Genomic DNA, 14,625 nt, shown 5'->3' on the forward strand with positions numbered 1-14,625 from the left:
AGTGCTTTAAACGTATTTTAAACCTGGTAATTGTGTATAGCCTGATCCCTTTGCTGCACTGTCGATCTTATCTGCTCCTGCAGGCTCTCAACTTGTTGCTTGGAGTGCTCGTTCGCTTCCAATGCTGTTGCGTTCTTGTTTTCGATTTGTCCAAGTCTACTGCGCAGGGTGTCTTCCCGTTCACGTGACAACACCGCTTCTTGGGTGTACGTCTCTTCGACCTTAGAGAGAATTTATGACTTTCACAATTTTATGAACGACAATTTCAAAGGGAAGCTTGTAAAATTTTAGCTTTTAACTATTAGTCTAAAAAGGCAAAGAAATATAAAATCTGCTTTTTGGGTTTTAAATAGCAAGCACGCACCTGGACTAGATGACTTCTGAGACGGGACAACTCTGACTGTAGTTTTACCTCTTTATCCCGAAGCTGCCGAAGCTCATCGTTAGCTCGTTGATACTCGATTTGTTTTTGTTTCAAAGTCAACATGATCTGAAACAAAAAGTTGAGCTTTGATACTTTCTTCATGCTGCGTTACAGACAAGTAACAAATAACAACGAGGTTCTGCAATATATTCGCTACCTGGTCCCTCTCATGCTTGGCGCTTGCTGCTTGTTCCTTTGCCAGATCCAATTCCTTTAAGTACTTCTGTGACTGGGATTCCTTTCCCTGTAGCAAACAGTAATCGCGTTAACTTTTTGAAAATTATATCACCAAGACTTTGGAGATCAAGTTAATATTCTAAAAACAAATAACGAATGGAACTTCTAACCAACAAAATCTACAGAGGTAATGTAATCTATACCTGTTCATGTCGCAAAAGAATCTCGTTTAAAGTTGCCGTTTTCTCACGCAATGATTCCAGCTCGTAATCTCGCTCTTTGAGCATCACGGAAAGTTGAGCATTTGTCTCCTGCGGTGATAATAAAATGATTTTATTTTTGATGATCTTAAAAAGATGTTAATAGTCGAAGATGGTATTGTATGATGATGTAAATGTTCTTTGTGCGTTGGCCAGACACTGACGATGACAGAGTGCGATTAAGAGATGGCAACCTGGAATGCTTGGGATTCTGATTCTTTATCTTCGGATGAATGCTCCATGTAGGATACTTTCTCTCTCAGAGATTCGTTCTCTTTTGATAAGCCTGACACCTGAAGATGAATATAGTAGTGAGTGGGATGCAGAAGTGAGAAAGAAATTTTTTGTATTGACAATTGATTGTTACCTGCTCCCTGAGGTTCTCCACTGACTTCCTCAAAATTGAAACCTCGTTGGTCTTCTGTTGAAGATCCTTTGAGAGGTGGGTGCTTTCCTCCATCTTCTTATGTATGATGATGTCCTTTTCACGGATGTCAGACTGGAACTGGTTCATCTAAAATATGAAACAAATTAAAATTTTAACTTTTTGTCAAATATGAGATTACATTTGCAAAATTATTTTGAAACATCACTATTGCAAATAACTGGTTGCGTTGTGATTCATGTAACAATGAAGATGTAGATCATAGTGTAACCTGTCTTTCCAATTGACTCGATTCTTCAAGAGCGTTTTGGAGGAGGATGTCTTTCTGAAGAAGAGCCTCTGTCTTTTTTTCCAAAATGCTTACGAGATCTTCTTTTGATTTTGCTCCAGAAGATCTTGTAGAATCTGATCTCAAATTCTCCATCACTTCAAGAGCTTGCGATGATGACGATCCAACATCCAACTTTGAAAGAAGAATTTCCTTTGTCTCCTGAAGATGCGTAATGTGAACATAAAGTTTGCGTAATGAAAAATAAATAATAAAATTAACAAAAGCACTTCCTTCAAATTTACTGTAGAGCATTTTTAGAATTTCGTTTAGTTTAGTTTTTGGTAATTTGTCAAAGTTATTTGCTTATTGTATAGAGATCACTACCAACCTCTAAATGCTTAAGGGATTCCTTGAACCTCACGAGTTCTTTTTGGACCGAATAGAGTTTTGCTTCAAGCTGTTCATAATCTTGAACAAGTTTACTGTACGTTATCTGCAGCTGCGAATTTTCAGCTGCATCACGATCCAGTGCATTTACGGCCTTCTGGGCTTCATCTTGAAACAAGAGCGCCTCCTGGTGTTTGCTGTTTACTAGTGCTACAAGATGGTCTCGTTCCGTTAGTAATTGACGAATCTAAATTTTTGAGTAATAAAAAACAATCAAGTCTTTTGACAAAGGAGGATAAGAGTTATGTGCTTGTAAACACAAGTCCAACTAAAAACCTGTTGCGACAATGTCTCTCTGTCTCTCAGAAGTCCTTGAATTTGTTGAGCATTTTCTTTACTGGGCACATTGCCTGATGCTAAAGATAATAAAAAAGAAATTAATTAAAATTTTGTAGTTTTAAAAAGATACTGAAAAACTTAACGTAAAGGATGTTATAATGCTTACGCTAATTCAGAATTACTATTTGAAATATTTTCAAGAGATGTAACCTCTTATTCCTTAATTACTTACTTTCTCTGCTCTCCTGCTGTTGTAGGACGTCCAACAAAGTTTGGCATTTTTGTTTTAACGACTCAATTTCAAGATCTTTCTCAGAAATAAGTTTCGACAATCGGGTGACAGTCTCTTTTGTCATTTCATGATCATAACCTTCGTATTTTGTTACAAGCGCTTGATTTTCTTCTTGGAGCTAAATGTAATAATAATTTTATTGAATAAAATTAACATAAATATGATAAAGTAATATTGAAACCTACAACAAACACACCGGAAAACATCAAAATTCTGAAAATGTAAATTTCAGATAAACGAAAAGCACGCAGCTTAAAAAAGCTAACCTTTGAAAGAGCATTTTTTCCAGCAGCCATCACATCCATCATCTTCTGGACTTCCTCTTTCAACTGTCGATTCTCACGAGATTTCTCTGAGAGAACATTTAACATTTGTTCCTTTTCTTCCAGTAGCTGTGAGCGCTGATTCTCGAGTTCAGGATCTATTGCTGAATTTATAGAATAAAATCATTGTTTTTTAATGTGTAATGGTTAAATATGTACAGTCTTACAGAAAGACAAAACAGGTTTTGGAATTAAAATTACCTTTACTCTCATTCTGTTGCAACAGGTTATTATTCTTCTCGTACAGAATATTGATGAAGTCATCTCTCTCTATAAGATAAAAATGCAGAGTAAAATATTTGCAAACCAAAAACATTGTAACAGAACATTATACGTTGACTGTCGTAGTTATCCCACAGAGTTATACCAACCTTTGATGAGGGCGAGTAGTGATCCGATATCATCTTTTGAAAGATCAGCTTTCTCCAGTCCAGTTAGGTCTCTTGCCCTAATTTCCTTCAACATCTCATGGATGTCCGCTGTATTGTGAGGAGCTGGTAAGTTTTCCGACTTCAAGGATGCCAGTTTGAGATTCTTTAGCTCGGTCTGCAGTGCCTTGATCTCATCTTCATACCTGGAAGTTAATTTATTGACTTCCACATCACTGGAATCTTGAGATGACTTGAGCTGCTGGCTTGCTAATTTGGCCTCAGACAATTGATTCTTGAGATCAGTAATCTCAGTTATCTTCTCCTTTAACTGGAGCTGACCGGATGCTTGCTGTTGATGTTGAAAGGCTTCTAGAGTTTTAATTTCGTCAAGAAGATCCCTGTTCTTCTGTTCTAAGGATAAAAATAGTTCATTGGTGATGTTTTCTTCCTTCTTGAAAGTGGAGGATTCCTCCTGATTTCTTTTATTTGAGTCCTCCAGCTCTAACTTCAACCTCACCAGTTCCTCCTGATGAGATGCATTGAGTTTTTCAACTGTGGTTGCTGCATCTTCCTCAAACTTTATCTTCTCCAGCTCACGAAGCTCTGAAAGTTTTGCCAAATCGTCCTGAGCTTGTTTTAACACAGCTTCCATCTTCACGACTTCATCCTTGGCTTGAGCAAGAAGCTCATGAATCTGTGAGATTTCTGTCTGATGTCTAGAGTTCAACTCGGCCACCTTGATCTGAATTTCCTCCTCATGATGTGCTTGAAGATCATCTACGGATGCCTTGTGCTTAGATTTCAGATTCTCCACCTCTCTTCTCAAAAGTTGCTCGAACTGATGTTTTTCTTCCATGTGCTTGCACTCAAGAGCGGATTTTTCACTGTAATGAATGGAACGGATTTCCTCCAAAACTTTTTGATGATCTTGGAGGACATGCTGATGGGTCTGATTTTGTGTTTTAATGTCGCTTTCCAACTTCTCCACATGGTGTCGTTCTTGATCAAGCTCGATGACGAAACGTTTGTTTGATTCTGTCAGCTCCAACATCTCTTGAAGATGGAGCTGATCTGACTGTTGAAGTTTCTCCTCAATCATTCTGGAATCCGATTGTTTAACGGCTTCCAGCATCTTGATCCTGGAAGATGCAGATGCTTGTTCCTCCTTTAAACGATCTCTTTCTTCCATGATGACTTCTAGATCTCTCCTAGAATCAGCATTCATATTCTCCAGCTGAGCATTGTGCTCCATGCTCAATTTCTGTAAAATCTTCTTATGTTCATCAAGCATCTTGGCAACTTCTTCATCATGAGCAGTTTTCAGATCTTGGATGTTTACTTCACACTGCTGCATTGTCTCTTCAACAGTGGAGGAGAGTTTCTCCTGTAAAGACCGGAGCTGTTCCTCCAGATTAGATATTGCAAATCTTTTATGAGAGAGTTCTTCTTCCAAAGACTTCACTTTGGAATGCTCACCATCTAACTGAACCTGGAGCAGACGTACCTCTGCACCATTACTCTGGTTCCTAGATTTTAGTTCTTCATTTTCTTGGATGGATGATTCCAGCCTTTCCTGGATCCTCACAACTTCATTCTTAAGAGCAGAAACCTCCTGGGATGTCGCCGCCTCGTGTTCGTGATGTTGAGTCAGTTCCTCGATGCGTTTCTTCTCTTCCGTCAGCAACAGCTCCAACTCACTTCTCAGCAAAACTACTTCATCTTCCTTCGATTTGATCAGAGATTTAAATCCTTCATCGGACTTCCGCTTTTCTTCTTGGAAAGAATCAACTTCTTGGATGACTTTCTCATGCTCTGCTTTCAGATCATCCATCTTTGACAAGGTCGCTTTCTGCTCCTCTTCCAGTTTTCTTCTTTGTTCCTCAACAACATCCACCCTGGATGCAGATCTTTCGAGAGCCTCCGTGTACTCTTTAAGTTGTTTCTGCAGATCGGCAATAAATTCTTCATTTTCTTCCTCCAGATGCTTGAATTTTTCTCCTGATTGCTTGTTCTCCTCTTCAGCAGCCTCAAGCTTCACTTTGAAATCATTTGTGATCATCTCAGAGTTCAACATCATTTGGTCAGCTTCTTGGACTTTAGCTTGCAGCACTGAAACTTCCTCTTGAGATGCGTGAAGTTGTTCTTCCAGGGAAGACTTTTCATCAACTAGAGCAGCGAGATCTTCACGAACATTATTCAATTCTGAATCGTTTTTTATGGACACCATTTCCTGCTTCAAAAGAGCATTTTCCTCCTGAAACAAAAGATGACATCGTCATCAAACCCATTTACCATAAACAGCAACATTATCACAAATAAATTCTCGCATTTAATCTCACCTGTGCTTCCTTCAGTCTGCTTTCACTTGCTTTCAGCTTCACGCCTAACTCATTCCGGATTTCAAGTATCTGCGTCATTTCATCCTGATGCTGAGTATCGAGAGTCTCAATTGCTTCGTCTAACTCCATCTTCTCCATCCTGAAGATGACAATTTGTTTGAGAACGCATCCTTTGTCACTGTTATCTCGAGTAGGACATTAGTGATCTTGTGAAGTACAAACCTGCTTGAATTAAGTTCATCGGAAACATTCTTCAAAATTTCCTCCAGTTTCTTCTTTTCATTGAGAGCCTTTTCAAGATCACTCTGAAGTCCAACAAGATTATCTGAGAAAACAAACATACAAAATGATCTTCTGTTCAGGCCATGCCGAATTATAGCTTGCCCTCAAGTTTAAAAGCGTGTATCAGCAGTCAGCACTGTAAAAATAACTTGCTATTCTTTTACCTATAACTTGAAAAATACTAGAAAAACTGCTGGTTGCAAAATACCTGAAGAATTAACTACACGGAGCCCCCCAAAAAGCACAGCAGCGACAGTACAGCCTTACAACTAACACAGCAGGATATAATAGGTGAAGAAATAATAATGTTCCATTGTGTAACTATGTTGTACCGCCTTATCATAACTAACCTAACTCTAAACTGGTTTCAAGTACTCCACAATCAAAACAACATAAACACGTCATAATAATGAAACCAAAGAGTAACCAGAACGACAGAAGCTTTGTTTGTAGTAAAATGCAGCAGCACTGGGGCAACTCTGAGCCGGATAATCTTACTGAAATTATTCCCGACTGCTACAAGCTGGATTTGTGAAGCTTCGTCCATCCATGAAGCAAATCGCAGTAGGATCTTATTAATGCAAAAAACGCCATATTATTAATATTCACCTCTTTCAGTTTGTGTTTCTCTGATTGACATATTGAGCTCATCATGAAGGTTTTGTGCAGCTGTTTGTAGCTGTTCCTGTTATCACAAATATTTTGTAAATAATTGTTGTAGGCAACAACTAACAAGCAGGTATTCTGTTACCATAGCTACATTGACTATGAAACAAGTATTGAAACAGATTTATTCATCAAACATATTCTATCCATTCATGCAGTATTTTCATTTAGTTTTTTTGTTTGAGTGCAAATTACCTTTTCTTCAAGAAGCCTTAATTTGTCTTTTTCCATCGTCAACCGGATTTCTTGTAAATCATGAAGCTCGTGTTTGAGGCTTGCAAGCATCGTTGATCTATCATCGGCTGGTTCTGTGTCCTATTTAAGTAATAAAACACTTAAAAAGACATGAAAAGGTAAATTTACAGTTTGATTAAGTGGACGAGTAAAAAACAAATTTCCAAAAACAATAAGGAAAGACGGTTATTTACTTCATTGTTATTAGCACGACCGATCTCTTTCTCGTATCTCTCTAGCATTGTCTGCAAGGATTCCTTCTCCCCCTGCCATTCCTTCTTCACCATCTCGTACTGAGCAATCTCCAACTCATAGTCGTCAACCTACAGACACCAGAACAAAAGCATTGTATCTTGGATGGGTTAGAGATTTTAACAGAACTTCGTTTTACCTGAATGGACAAGCACAGACCATGCGGTCAAATGGTAATCACTATTGGGTATTAATCTCCATATCATTAGACATAACAAGTCAAAGCCTACCTGTTTTTGTAATGCTTGTAACGTGAGAGTTAAGTCTCCAACTTCGTGTTGGACGTTTTCGACATTGTTCTCTGAAACGATGAGGAAGTTGTCATCATGATCTCGGCTTCTTCTGCGGGAAGGTTGAGGGGAGCTTTGAAAGAGCGGCTGCATCATGTGAGGAGGAATATTCCTCATAAGCTCCCGAGACGAGGAAGCCCCAACCTGTTCGTCCTTTGTTCGTTCATCTCGTTCTTCCTCTGTGTCTGACCTGTAAATGGGATGAAAACACTGATGTTTATTTACAGTAACTACGAATCGTTTGTAGAATTGACAACTTAGTTTTAAATAATGTTTCTTCAATGAAACATGATGTGAAAGGTACTTTTTAAAAGAAATTTAAACGTGGTAAATTATAACTTGACCGCACACATGCCTAAATCCCGCTAAATGCTTTTAATTCTCAAAACAAATGAATTCTTACCCTTCAATATGCCATTGGTCTGACTCTGCAAGATCATCTTGATTTGCAGATCTGCGGCTTTGAGCGGCAAGATTTTCTTTCGCTTGCAATAGCTCGTCTTGATATTGGTCATGTGATTCACGAAGCTGTCTTACGCAAGATATAATTGTGTTGTTTGACGGGTCATCACTAATTTCATCAGACTTGGGCAAAACAGCAGTAACTCCTACACAAAAACCAGCGATAAATCATTAAGTTTTTTTGCAACCAGGTCAAGTTTTTGTAAACAGACTATCAAGCCCACATATCTTGAACTTGAGGTAAGAGAAAATGCTTTTACTTAATATCTGACCAGACTTTTCTCTAATAATTTCGGCAATGATAAGACGCGAATGACTCATCCGCCCATTACCCACTTCATGAAATATGAAGCGATAATGTACGACAACAGTAAGCCTGAAATTATCAACGTTTATTTTCACTGATAGGGTGGCGATGATTTAGATATAACGTGTTAACAGACGTTACGAACCTGAGCAATATTTTTTATTCGTGCATGTTTATACATCTGTTTCTAGTAGCATAGAATATTTTCAATTTTAAAACGTCATTAAAGCTATTTCTGCGCCTGCACTGCTGAAAACCAAACATCCAAGGCAACATGGTAATTCTAACTACAGTATCAACCGCAAATATTTCTTCATACCTAAAAAACTCGGTGGTTCTCATTAGCCTATAGCGTCTATACTCCCTCGTAGCAGAACGAGCGTCGAGCTCGATCTGAACATATAACTGATACTTGAGAGGCAACGGACAAAGCGAATGCGCTCAACAACTTTCACTCGAACATTCCAGAAAAGCATGGGACTGTATAGAACAATAGCGTGGCTTTCAACACGAAAACAAAACAAGATTTGGTGATCTTAAATTCTCTTTTATATCCCCCGATGTTGAAAAAAAACAGCGCGGTTAGTAACTCAATGCTCTACAGTGATGTTTTTATGTAGTTGCGTGTAAAGTTGGATATGAAAACAAGACCGACGCTCCTATAGGAAGTGTATGAATACGCTATGGCTGCGGTTACTAGAGCGACACGATTTATAACAATGAAGCTTTCTTTCTAATAATTTTTAAAGCGATAACAACAAAAAACTGACAAATTCTAAACCCACGCATGAAAGTCACCATAAGCGAGTTATAAACGATTAATAAACTAACTTACACGCTTTGTCATAAAGATGGGGAGTTACGACTAATGACAATTATTCACAGTGCATGGCGTATCATCTCCCAATGTTAAAATAGGAGGTTGAATGCAGTTCGCTTCCGTTCAAAAGTAGCTTATAATACGGTATGCTGGGTTTGCGCTTATCGGAGCGTGTTATGATATAGCTTTGTATTTTTGATCAAGGAAATACCGAAGTTCTTTAATAAAGAGAAATGTGCTTATAATAACAGAAGGAATTTGGAAGAATACATGTAACACAAAATTCGGGGAACACTAGTGTTAAAAATGTTAAGGCCCTAAATGGTAGGTAATTGACGAAAAACTTTTCATATAACCGGCAATTAGGTAATACCAATCACTTAAAACTAGTAATCATCAAATCCACACCTCATTGCTAGTTTTGTTGATAATTAATTATATACACCAAAGATAAAATGTTAACTAAAACTGGATTTTCTTCAATCAATTAATTTGTATGATTTACCGTGAACTAGATGTTGAAGTTGTTCATATCTTTTATCAACTTCACTTTCTGCGGATTCCTTCTCCTGTGAGATTACGATCATCTCTGCATCCTTCCTCTTAATCTCCGACTCCAAATCACTAGTCTTCTTCCTCTCTTCCTCAAAATCTTTCCGAATCTCACTCAAACTCTTCTTCTGTGCCTGCATGGACAAAATTTGTGTATTTCAGTTTATTCAATAAAAGCATACAAATTTATATTACGCATTAATATTTGCATTATAGGCACACACTGTACATATGTCAATGCAAAAATTTTTACTTTCATTACCTGTAACTGACGGTTTCTTGTTCTTAGACGCTCCTTGAGTTCCTCTATCTCAGATGTTAGATGCTCTATCGCCACCTGGTGAGATTGACCATCCACTTTGCTATGAAGCGAATCATCTGAGCTGCTCGTATTTGGATCTTGGGCAAGCCGCTCCAGCAAAATTCGATTCTAAGAAGAATTAAAAAAAAACACTAATATATAATGCAGCTGGTTAAGGAGCTTGATTGCAAGTGGAAACGTCGAAATTTGCTAATTCATCACTTTAATGCGAAACACTGTGTTCCTCAAGTCATGAAATGTTTAGAAAATCAGTAAAAGCTACTACAGTACTGACACTTATTTTAGTTAATACATAATGCTCATATACAGTGTTATTACCACATAGTTGAGAATGAGCTTTGATACTACAACTTAATATCTTTATGCTCCAGTGAATTACTTCATTATATACAGTTATTACGGTATGTGGATATATGTAGTGGAGGTGATGTTTTAAATGTGGTTAGAGCATGTCATAAAACATTAATATCACATGTCATTCACCTCATCTTGATAACGTCGTAGAGTGGCGGCGTTTGCCTGCTGCAGTGAGATGTACTCCTGCTGATGACGATCAACCTCCTCATGGAGTCTCACTTCAAACTCCTGCAGGAACAAAAAAAATATTTAATAAAAAACTTAAGATAATTAAATAAATAAAAATATAATAGAACTCAAACAACAATTGAACAGAATTTCCAAGCTCAATAATATAGGATCAGTGGTTACAATTATCCTCAATTCTGCCATCAGTGTATGGAAGTGAAACGCAGTGGAAAGCTTTTATTTATATCAATTGAATGTAAAATAATACGCATTTAAATTGCTCCAAGACACACGGTAATTCAAATACGTTTCTGACAAAGTCAGGAAAACTATTGACCAGGGCCCAGGGTAGCAAAACCAATATTGAGGAAGTAATGATTAAACGTAGGCACAGTAACCTACTTAGAAAGAGTTTTCAAATAGAAACAGATCCTGTATTTCAGGAGCTTGTCTGATGATAGGAAAGAAGATGTCCTATTTGAATTGCACAGCTGCTTGTTGAAAATCAGGAACAAAGGCACAGTTAAAAGATGTCTGGTATTTCAACCAGTTATTGATTGATTTCAATTGAAGTTATGAATAACTGTCTGTGTACATAACGACACTTCAAAACTGGTGCCAGTTCTATAAGTGGCTTAAAACAACCAAAATGAGCAACATACAAACAGGTGTGCTAATAATAATCGGTGGAAAAAAGCAACAGAAACAAGACACAATGATGTTGAACAATATGTCCTGTATGGAGGGAAATAGCAAATAACACAACCTGACAACAATTTAGGATGACACTTGAGGTACTTCATATAAAACATTGTGTAGATACACCGGCCAGTACAATTCATTCGGAACAAAGAGTCATTACACCAAAGCGTTGAAATTTTAAACAAGCTGACCAAGCTATATTCTAGTACTATGACTGACATACAGAAGTATTGAAACATACCACACCCTATTTGCTGTTTTTCATTAAGAATATCTTTATCAGTGTTTGACAAGCCTGATAGAAACCAGACTTAGCAAAGCAAACAGATTCCCTAGATACCAGTTACCACCACAATATGCATAAGCTTGTGTTTGGTAATTTTCTGAAGCATATGTTGCTTTTAAACTTGTACTGCTTAGTTGTATCATCATAAAAAGTTTAATAACAACAAGTTGTTGCCATAAACTTACTTTTATTTTTGCCCTTAAAGCATCCTCTCCACTTGACCCAGTTTCCTGCAAAATACAATAAACCATTAACATGCTAAATCATAATACTGTCATGTTGAACAAGCATTGTAACATATACGTGTGTGCAAATTGTATGACATTTTGTACAGATAGGACAGATAATCACAATGTTAAATTTTCAAAAAAAACCCACATTTATAAATGGATTTTTCATTTGTTTGAGACAAACCTGTGAGGACTGAGCAAGAGTTTTCCATCTTTGGCACTCTTTCTTTGATCTTTCCAGTTCCTCTGCCAAACTGTTGATCTCTCTTTGAGAACTGATGACATCCGCATACTCTGCAGCATCGTGGGATCCTCCTGAAAAGGTCCTCTTCGCTCTGTGCTGGAGCTCATCTTCATCAACCAGCTGGAAACCACTATCACTCTCACTACGTTCAAGTTGCTTCAACTTATTTATCAATTTCTGTAAAATATAAACACTGTAAATGCTTCTGAAATTCTTTAATAAAATTCGACGATAAAAAAGATTAAACTTATTGAACTGAAGTCATGGTCTGTGACTAGAAGAATATTTTCAATTTAATTTAGCTTTTAAAACAACTATGTTCACTCTAAAACGTTACATTATTCTTTACAATAATTAAACCTGTCATAGCTTACCAAAAAACTGCCAATCAGCTATTAATAGTTTTTGAATAAGAGCTAATTTCATTAAGCAACCAAACGGAAATCCTTCACGACAAATTAGATCCTGAATTATCGCGACAATTACTGCACAAAGCGTTCAAACCGCATCAGCCAAGTAAACTCTGCAAATATCAAAGTGCCACCCATACAGGGAACGCTTGCAAAGAATACTTACATGACACTGTTATCGGTTCCTATGGGAAACAAACACCACTGGAGCTTACAGTCGCTACGGCGGACCTTTTAATCATAGTTCATAGTGTTATGGCGTTTTTTTCGCAACGGAAATCGTAATTTTAGCTTTAAAAGATTACAAAATATTTAGGCTTCATTGTTCCCCTCCTGAGCTGTATGCGCCTGACGACGACTAGAAACCTCTGAAATAATGGGCATCTTTTTACGTGTTAAAGGTGATAATTTTCAAAACAGTAGTTGATACATAGTGTGCGCTGACACAAGCTCACCAAGTTTACCGCGACTTGCGCGAACGCGGTAAACTCACTTTAAACATCAGGTGTTTTGGCATCAAGCGAAGGTCACGTGAGTGAAAAAATGAGATTTTTTTGGTTAGTTACGCGAAAAATTTGGTTTGTGAAAGTGAATAACAACAACACCAACTGATAAGCTTGTCTTTAAAAAATCATCTTGGGATGCCATACACCGTTTTATTAGGTGCAAAGGTCAGCCTGGTATAAACAAAGTATCAGGTCTGCACTCACACGAACTTCCTAAACCAATAGTGAAAAGTTTAATGGAACATTCTCAATAACAGCTGGTGTTTCAGTGTAGTCTAATGCGGCTGCAGGATACAGTGACATTAAACCTTTGGACGAAATCGCACTACCATGTTCTGCTAACTTTATACTGGCAAATTTTTAACTTTTTATTGATGTAACATGCTACAACCTGCTGCACGTAAAAAGCTACAAACCGCCTATCCAAATCTGTTGGAACTTGATTTTGATAATGAAGGGTAGCCAAATATTTCTCGCTAGTAATCAAGGCAAAGCTTCGTGAGTAGTGCTGTGCCACTGTAACCAACAAACTGCACGTGGTGCTCTAACGAAAAGAGCGCACTGAGAGCACGATACGGTGAGCTGGCGTTTGAAAAACTGTTTGAACAACGAGCACGGAAAAGAATCGACAAAAGAAGTGAAGGGCCCTTCTTTTTTAAGTGCACTCTGGTTTCACCGATTTCGCAACCGTGAAAAATGAAACGGCAGCGCGCTGTAAAAAGCAGGAATAGAAAAGCAATCGAGTCTGACTGGATGATAAAACGGCGACGCTGAAAGCTCCCAAAAAATGAAACCTGAGTATTTTTTCAACAGCATTGCCTATCTTACGCGAACAAAGGCTAAACGGACTTACTAGTTTTAAAAGTTCCCCAGTAACCCTTAGCCCGTTTGCCAAAGGTGTTAATTGATCTGCTTTATAACTTTCAGCGTTTTACATAGAACTTAGGTTAAATGGTTATGCCCAATTAGAATCATTACCGATTACAATCTACAAAGATTGGTCTTTCATTACGCAAAAAGGCATAACGTATAACATGTAGAAATTTTACGGGTTGATAACCGTGTAATACCTGTAGATAGGAGACAAGCACATATAAATTAGAGCTCGGTAAACCAAGGCAGTTGGTGTCCAAACTGGCGGTTACACAATTAAATTTCATATACTGACCACGGCGGACAAACTAATAATTTACCGCCGGGCTTTGTTGACCTTCGATAAACCGAAGAAAATCGTTGTTTTTAAGCAAATTAATAACACATTGTTGACCTTGGTTTGACGATTTCTGCTTGTTTCTATATCGTTTACGCTTATCCACTAATAAAAACTGAATAAATTTGAGTGGTAACAAATACTATTTGCGAAATGACGGCTATGACTAATTAAACAATTTTCAAATGACTAATCACAAAGCAATAACAACTGATTTCATTAACCACGTTAAGAAATAACTCTGTACGTACCAGAAATGTTATAAGGTCCAAGCTGACCCGATTTCTGTTATTATACCCGGGGACCCTTATGGAAAGAGAATTGTGTAAAAAAAACACTGACGGTTTTACCCCACGGTTTCCGTACTCAAATCAACCAACTGTGAGTCATGGTACTCGTGAATCACTTCAATTCTCCAGTTGAAAAAAATGTTACTGCCAGCCGCTGATGATCACACCAACGTGTTACTCCGTTACCACGTGTTCGTATAAACGTGTGGATTTCAGACCTTGCCAGTGTAGGTATTTGCTACATTCCGTGACTACATTGTGTAAGAAGTAACTACGTTTTGTACTATTGTGACCATGTTCTCGGAATATGACGTAATGTAGCAATATACATATTCACGTCACCCGAATTTTTGTGAGCAGAAGTTATTTTGATAAACCTCTGAAATTACGAATTTCGGGGAAAACGTACAGATGAAATGTAGCACATTGGAGAAGTTAAATGAACTCAGCAGAGTTCAAGTTAAACT

At 37.7% G+C, this 14,625-nt stretch overlaps 1 protein-coding gene across 1 annotated transcript in view; it reads right to left on the bottom strand.

Moving 5' to 3' along the window:
- The window catches only part of LOC143463555 (uncharacterized), a 34,419-nt gene that overhangs the window by 3,186 nt on the left and 16,608 nt on the right, over positions 1 to 14,625 (bottom strand). Inside the window, exons 5-29 of the mRNA XM_076962076.1 lie at positions 11,683 to 11,919; positions 11,454 to 11,498; positions 10,239 to 10,340; positions 9,696 to 9,863; positions 9,387 to 9,567; positions 7,696 to 7,900; positions 7,233 to 7,482; positions 6,945 to 7,073; positions 6,712 to 6,831; positions 6,460 to 6,535; positions 5,791 to 5,893; positions 5,569 to 5,707; positions 3,230 to 5,483; positions 3,060 to 3,128; positions 2,802 to 2,962; positions 2,476 to 2,653; positions 2,241 to 2,320; positions 1,906 to 2,151; positions 1,518 to 1,736; positions 1,229 to 1,375; positions 1,056 to 1,154; positions 805 to 912; positions 582 to 668; positions 365 to 490; positions 24 to 221 (exon numbers count right to left, since the gene is read on the bottom strand). Of these exons, the coding sequence (XP_076818191.1) occupies positions 24 to 221; positions 365 to 490; positions 582 to 668; positions 805 to 912; positions 1,056 to 1,154; positions 1,229 to 1,375; positions 1,518 to 1,736; positions 1,906 to 2,151; positions 2,241 to 2,320; positions 2,476 to 2,653; positions 2,802 to 2,962; positions 3,060 to 3,128; positions 3,230 to 5,483; positions 5,569 to 5,707; positions 5,791 to 5,893; positions 6,460 to 6,535; positions 6,712 to 6,831; positions 6,945 to 7,073; positions 7,233 to 7,482; positions 7,696 to 7,900; positions 9,387 to 9,567; positions 9,696 to 9,863; positions 10,239 to 10,340; positions 11,454 to 11,498; positions 11,683 to 11,919 (5,727 nt within the window). The remainder of the gene's footprint in view (positions 1 to 23; positions 222 to 364; positions 491 to 581; positions 669 to 804; positions 913 to 1,055; positions 1,155 to 1,228; positions 1,376 to 1,517; positions 1,737 to 1,905; positions 2,152 to 2,240; positions 2,321 to 2,475; positions 2,654 to 2,801; positions 2,963 to 3,059; positions 3,129 to 3,229; positions 5,484 to 5,568; positions 5,708 to 5,790; positions 5,894 to 6,459; positions 6,536 to 6,711; positions 6,832 to 6,944; positions 7,074 to 7,232; positions 7,483 to 7,695; positions 7,901 to 9,386; positions 9,568 to 9,695; positions 9,864 to 10,238; positions 10,341 to 11,453; positions 11,499 to 11,682; positions 11,920 to 14,625) is intronic.

This window comes from Clavelina lepadiformis, chromosome 6 (genome assembly GCF_947623445.1).
Source record: "Clavelina lepadiformis chromosome 6, kaClaLepa1.1, whole genome shotgun sequence".
NCBI classification, from domain to species: Eukaryota; Metazoa; Chordata; class Ascidiacea; order Aplousobranchia; family Clavelinidae; genus Clavelina; species Clavelina lepadiformis.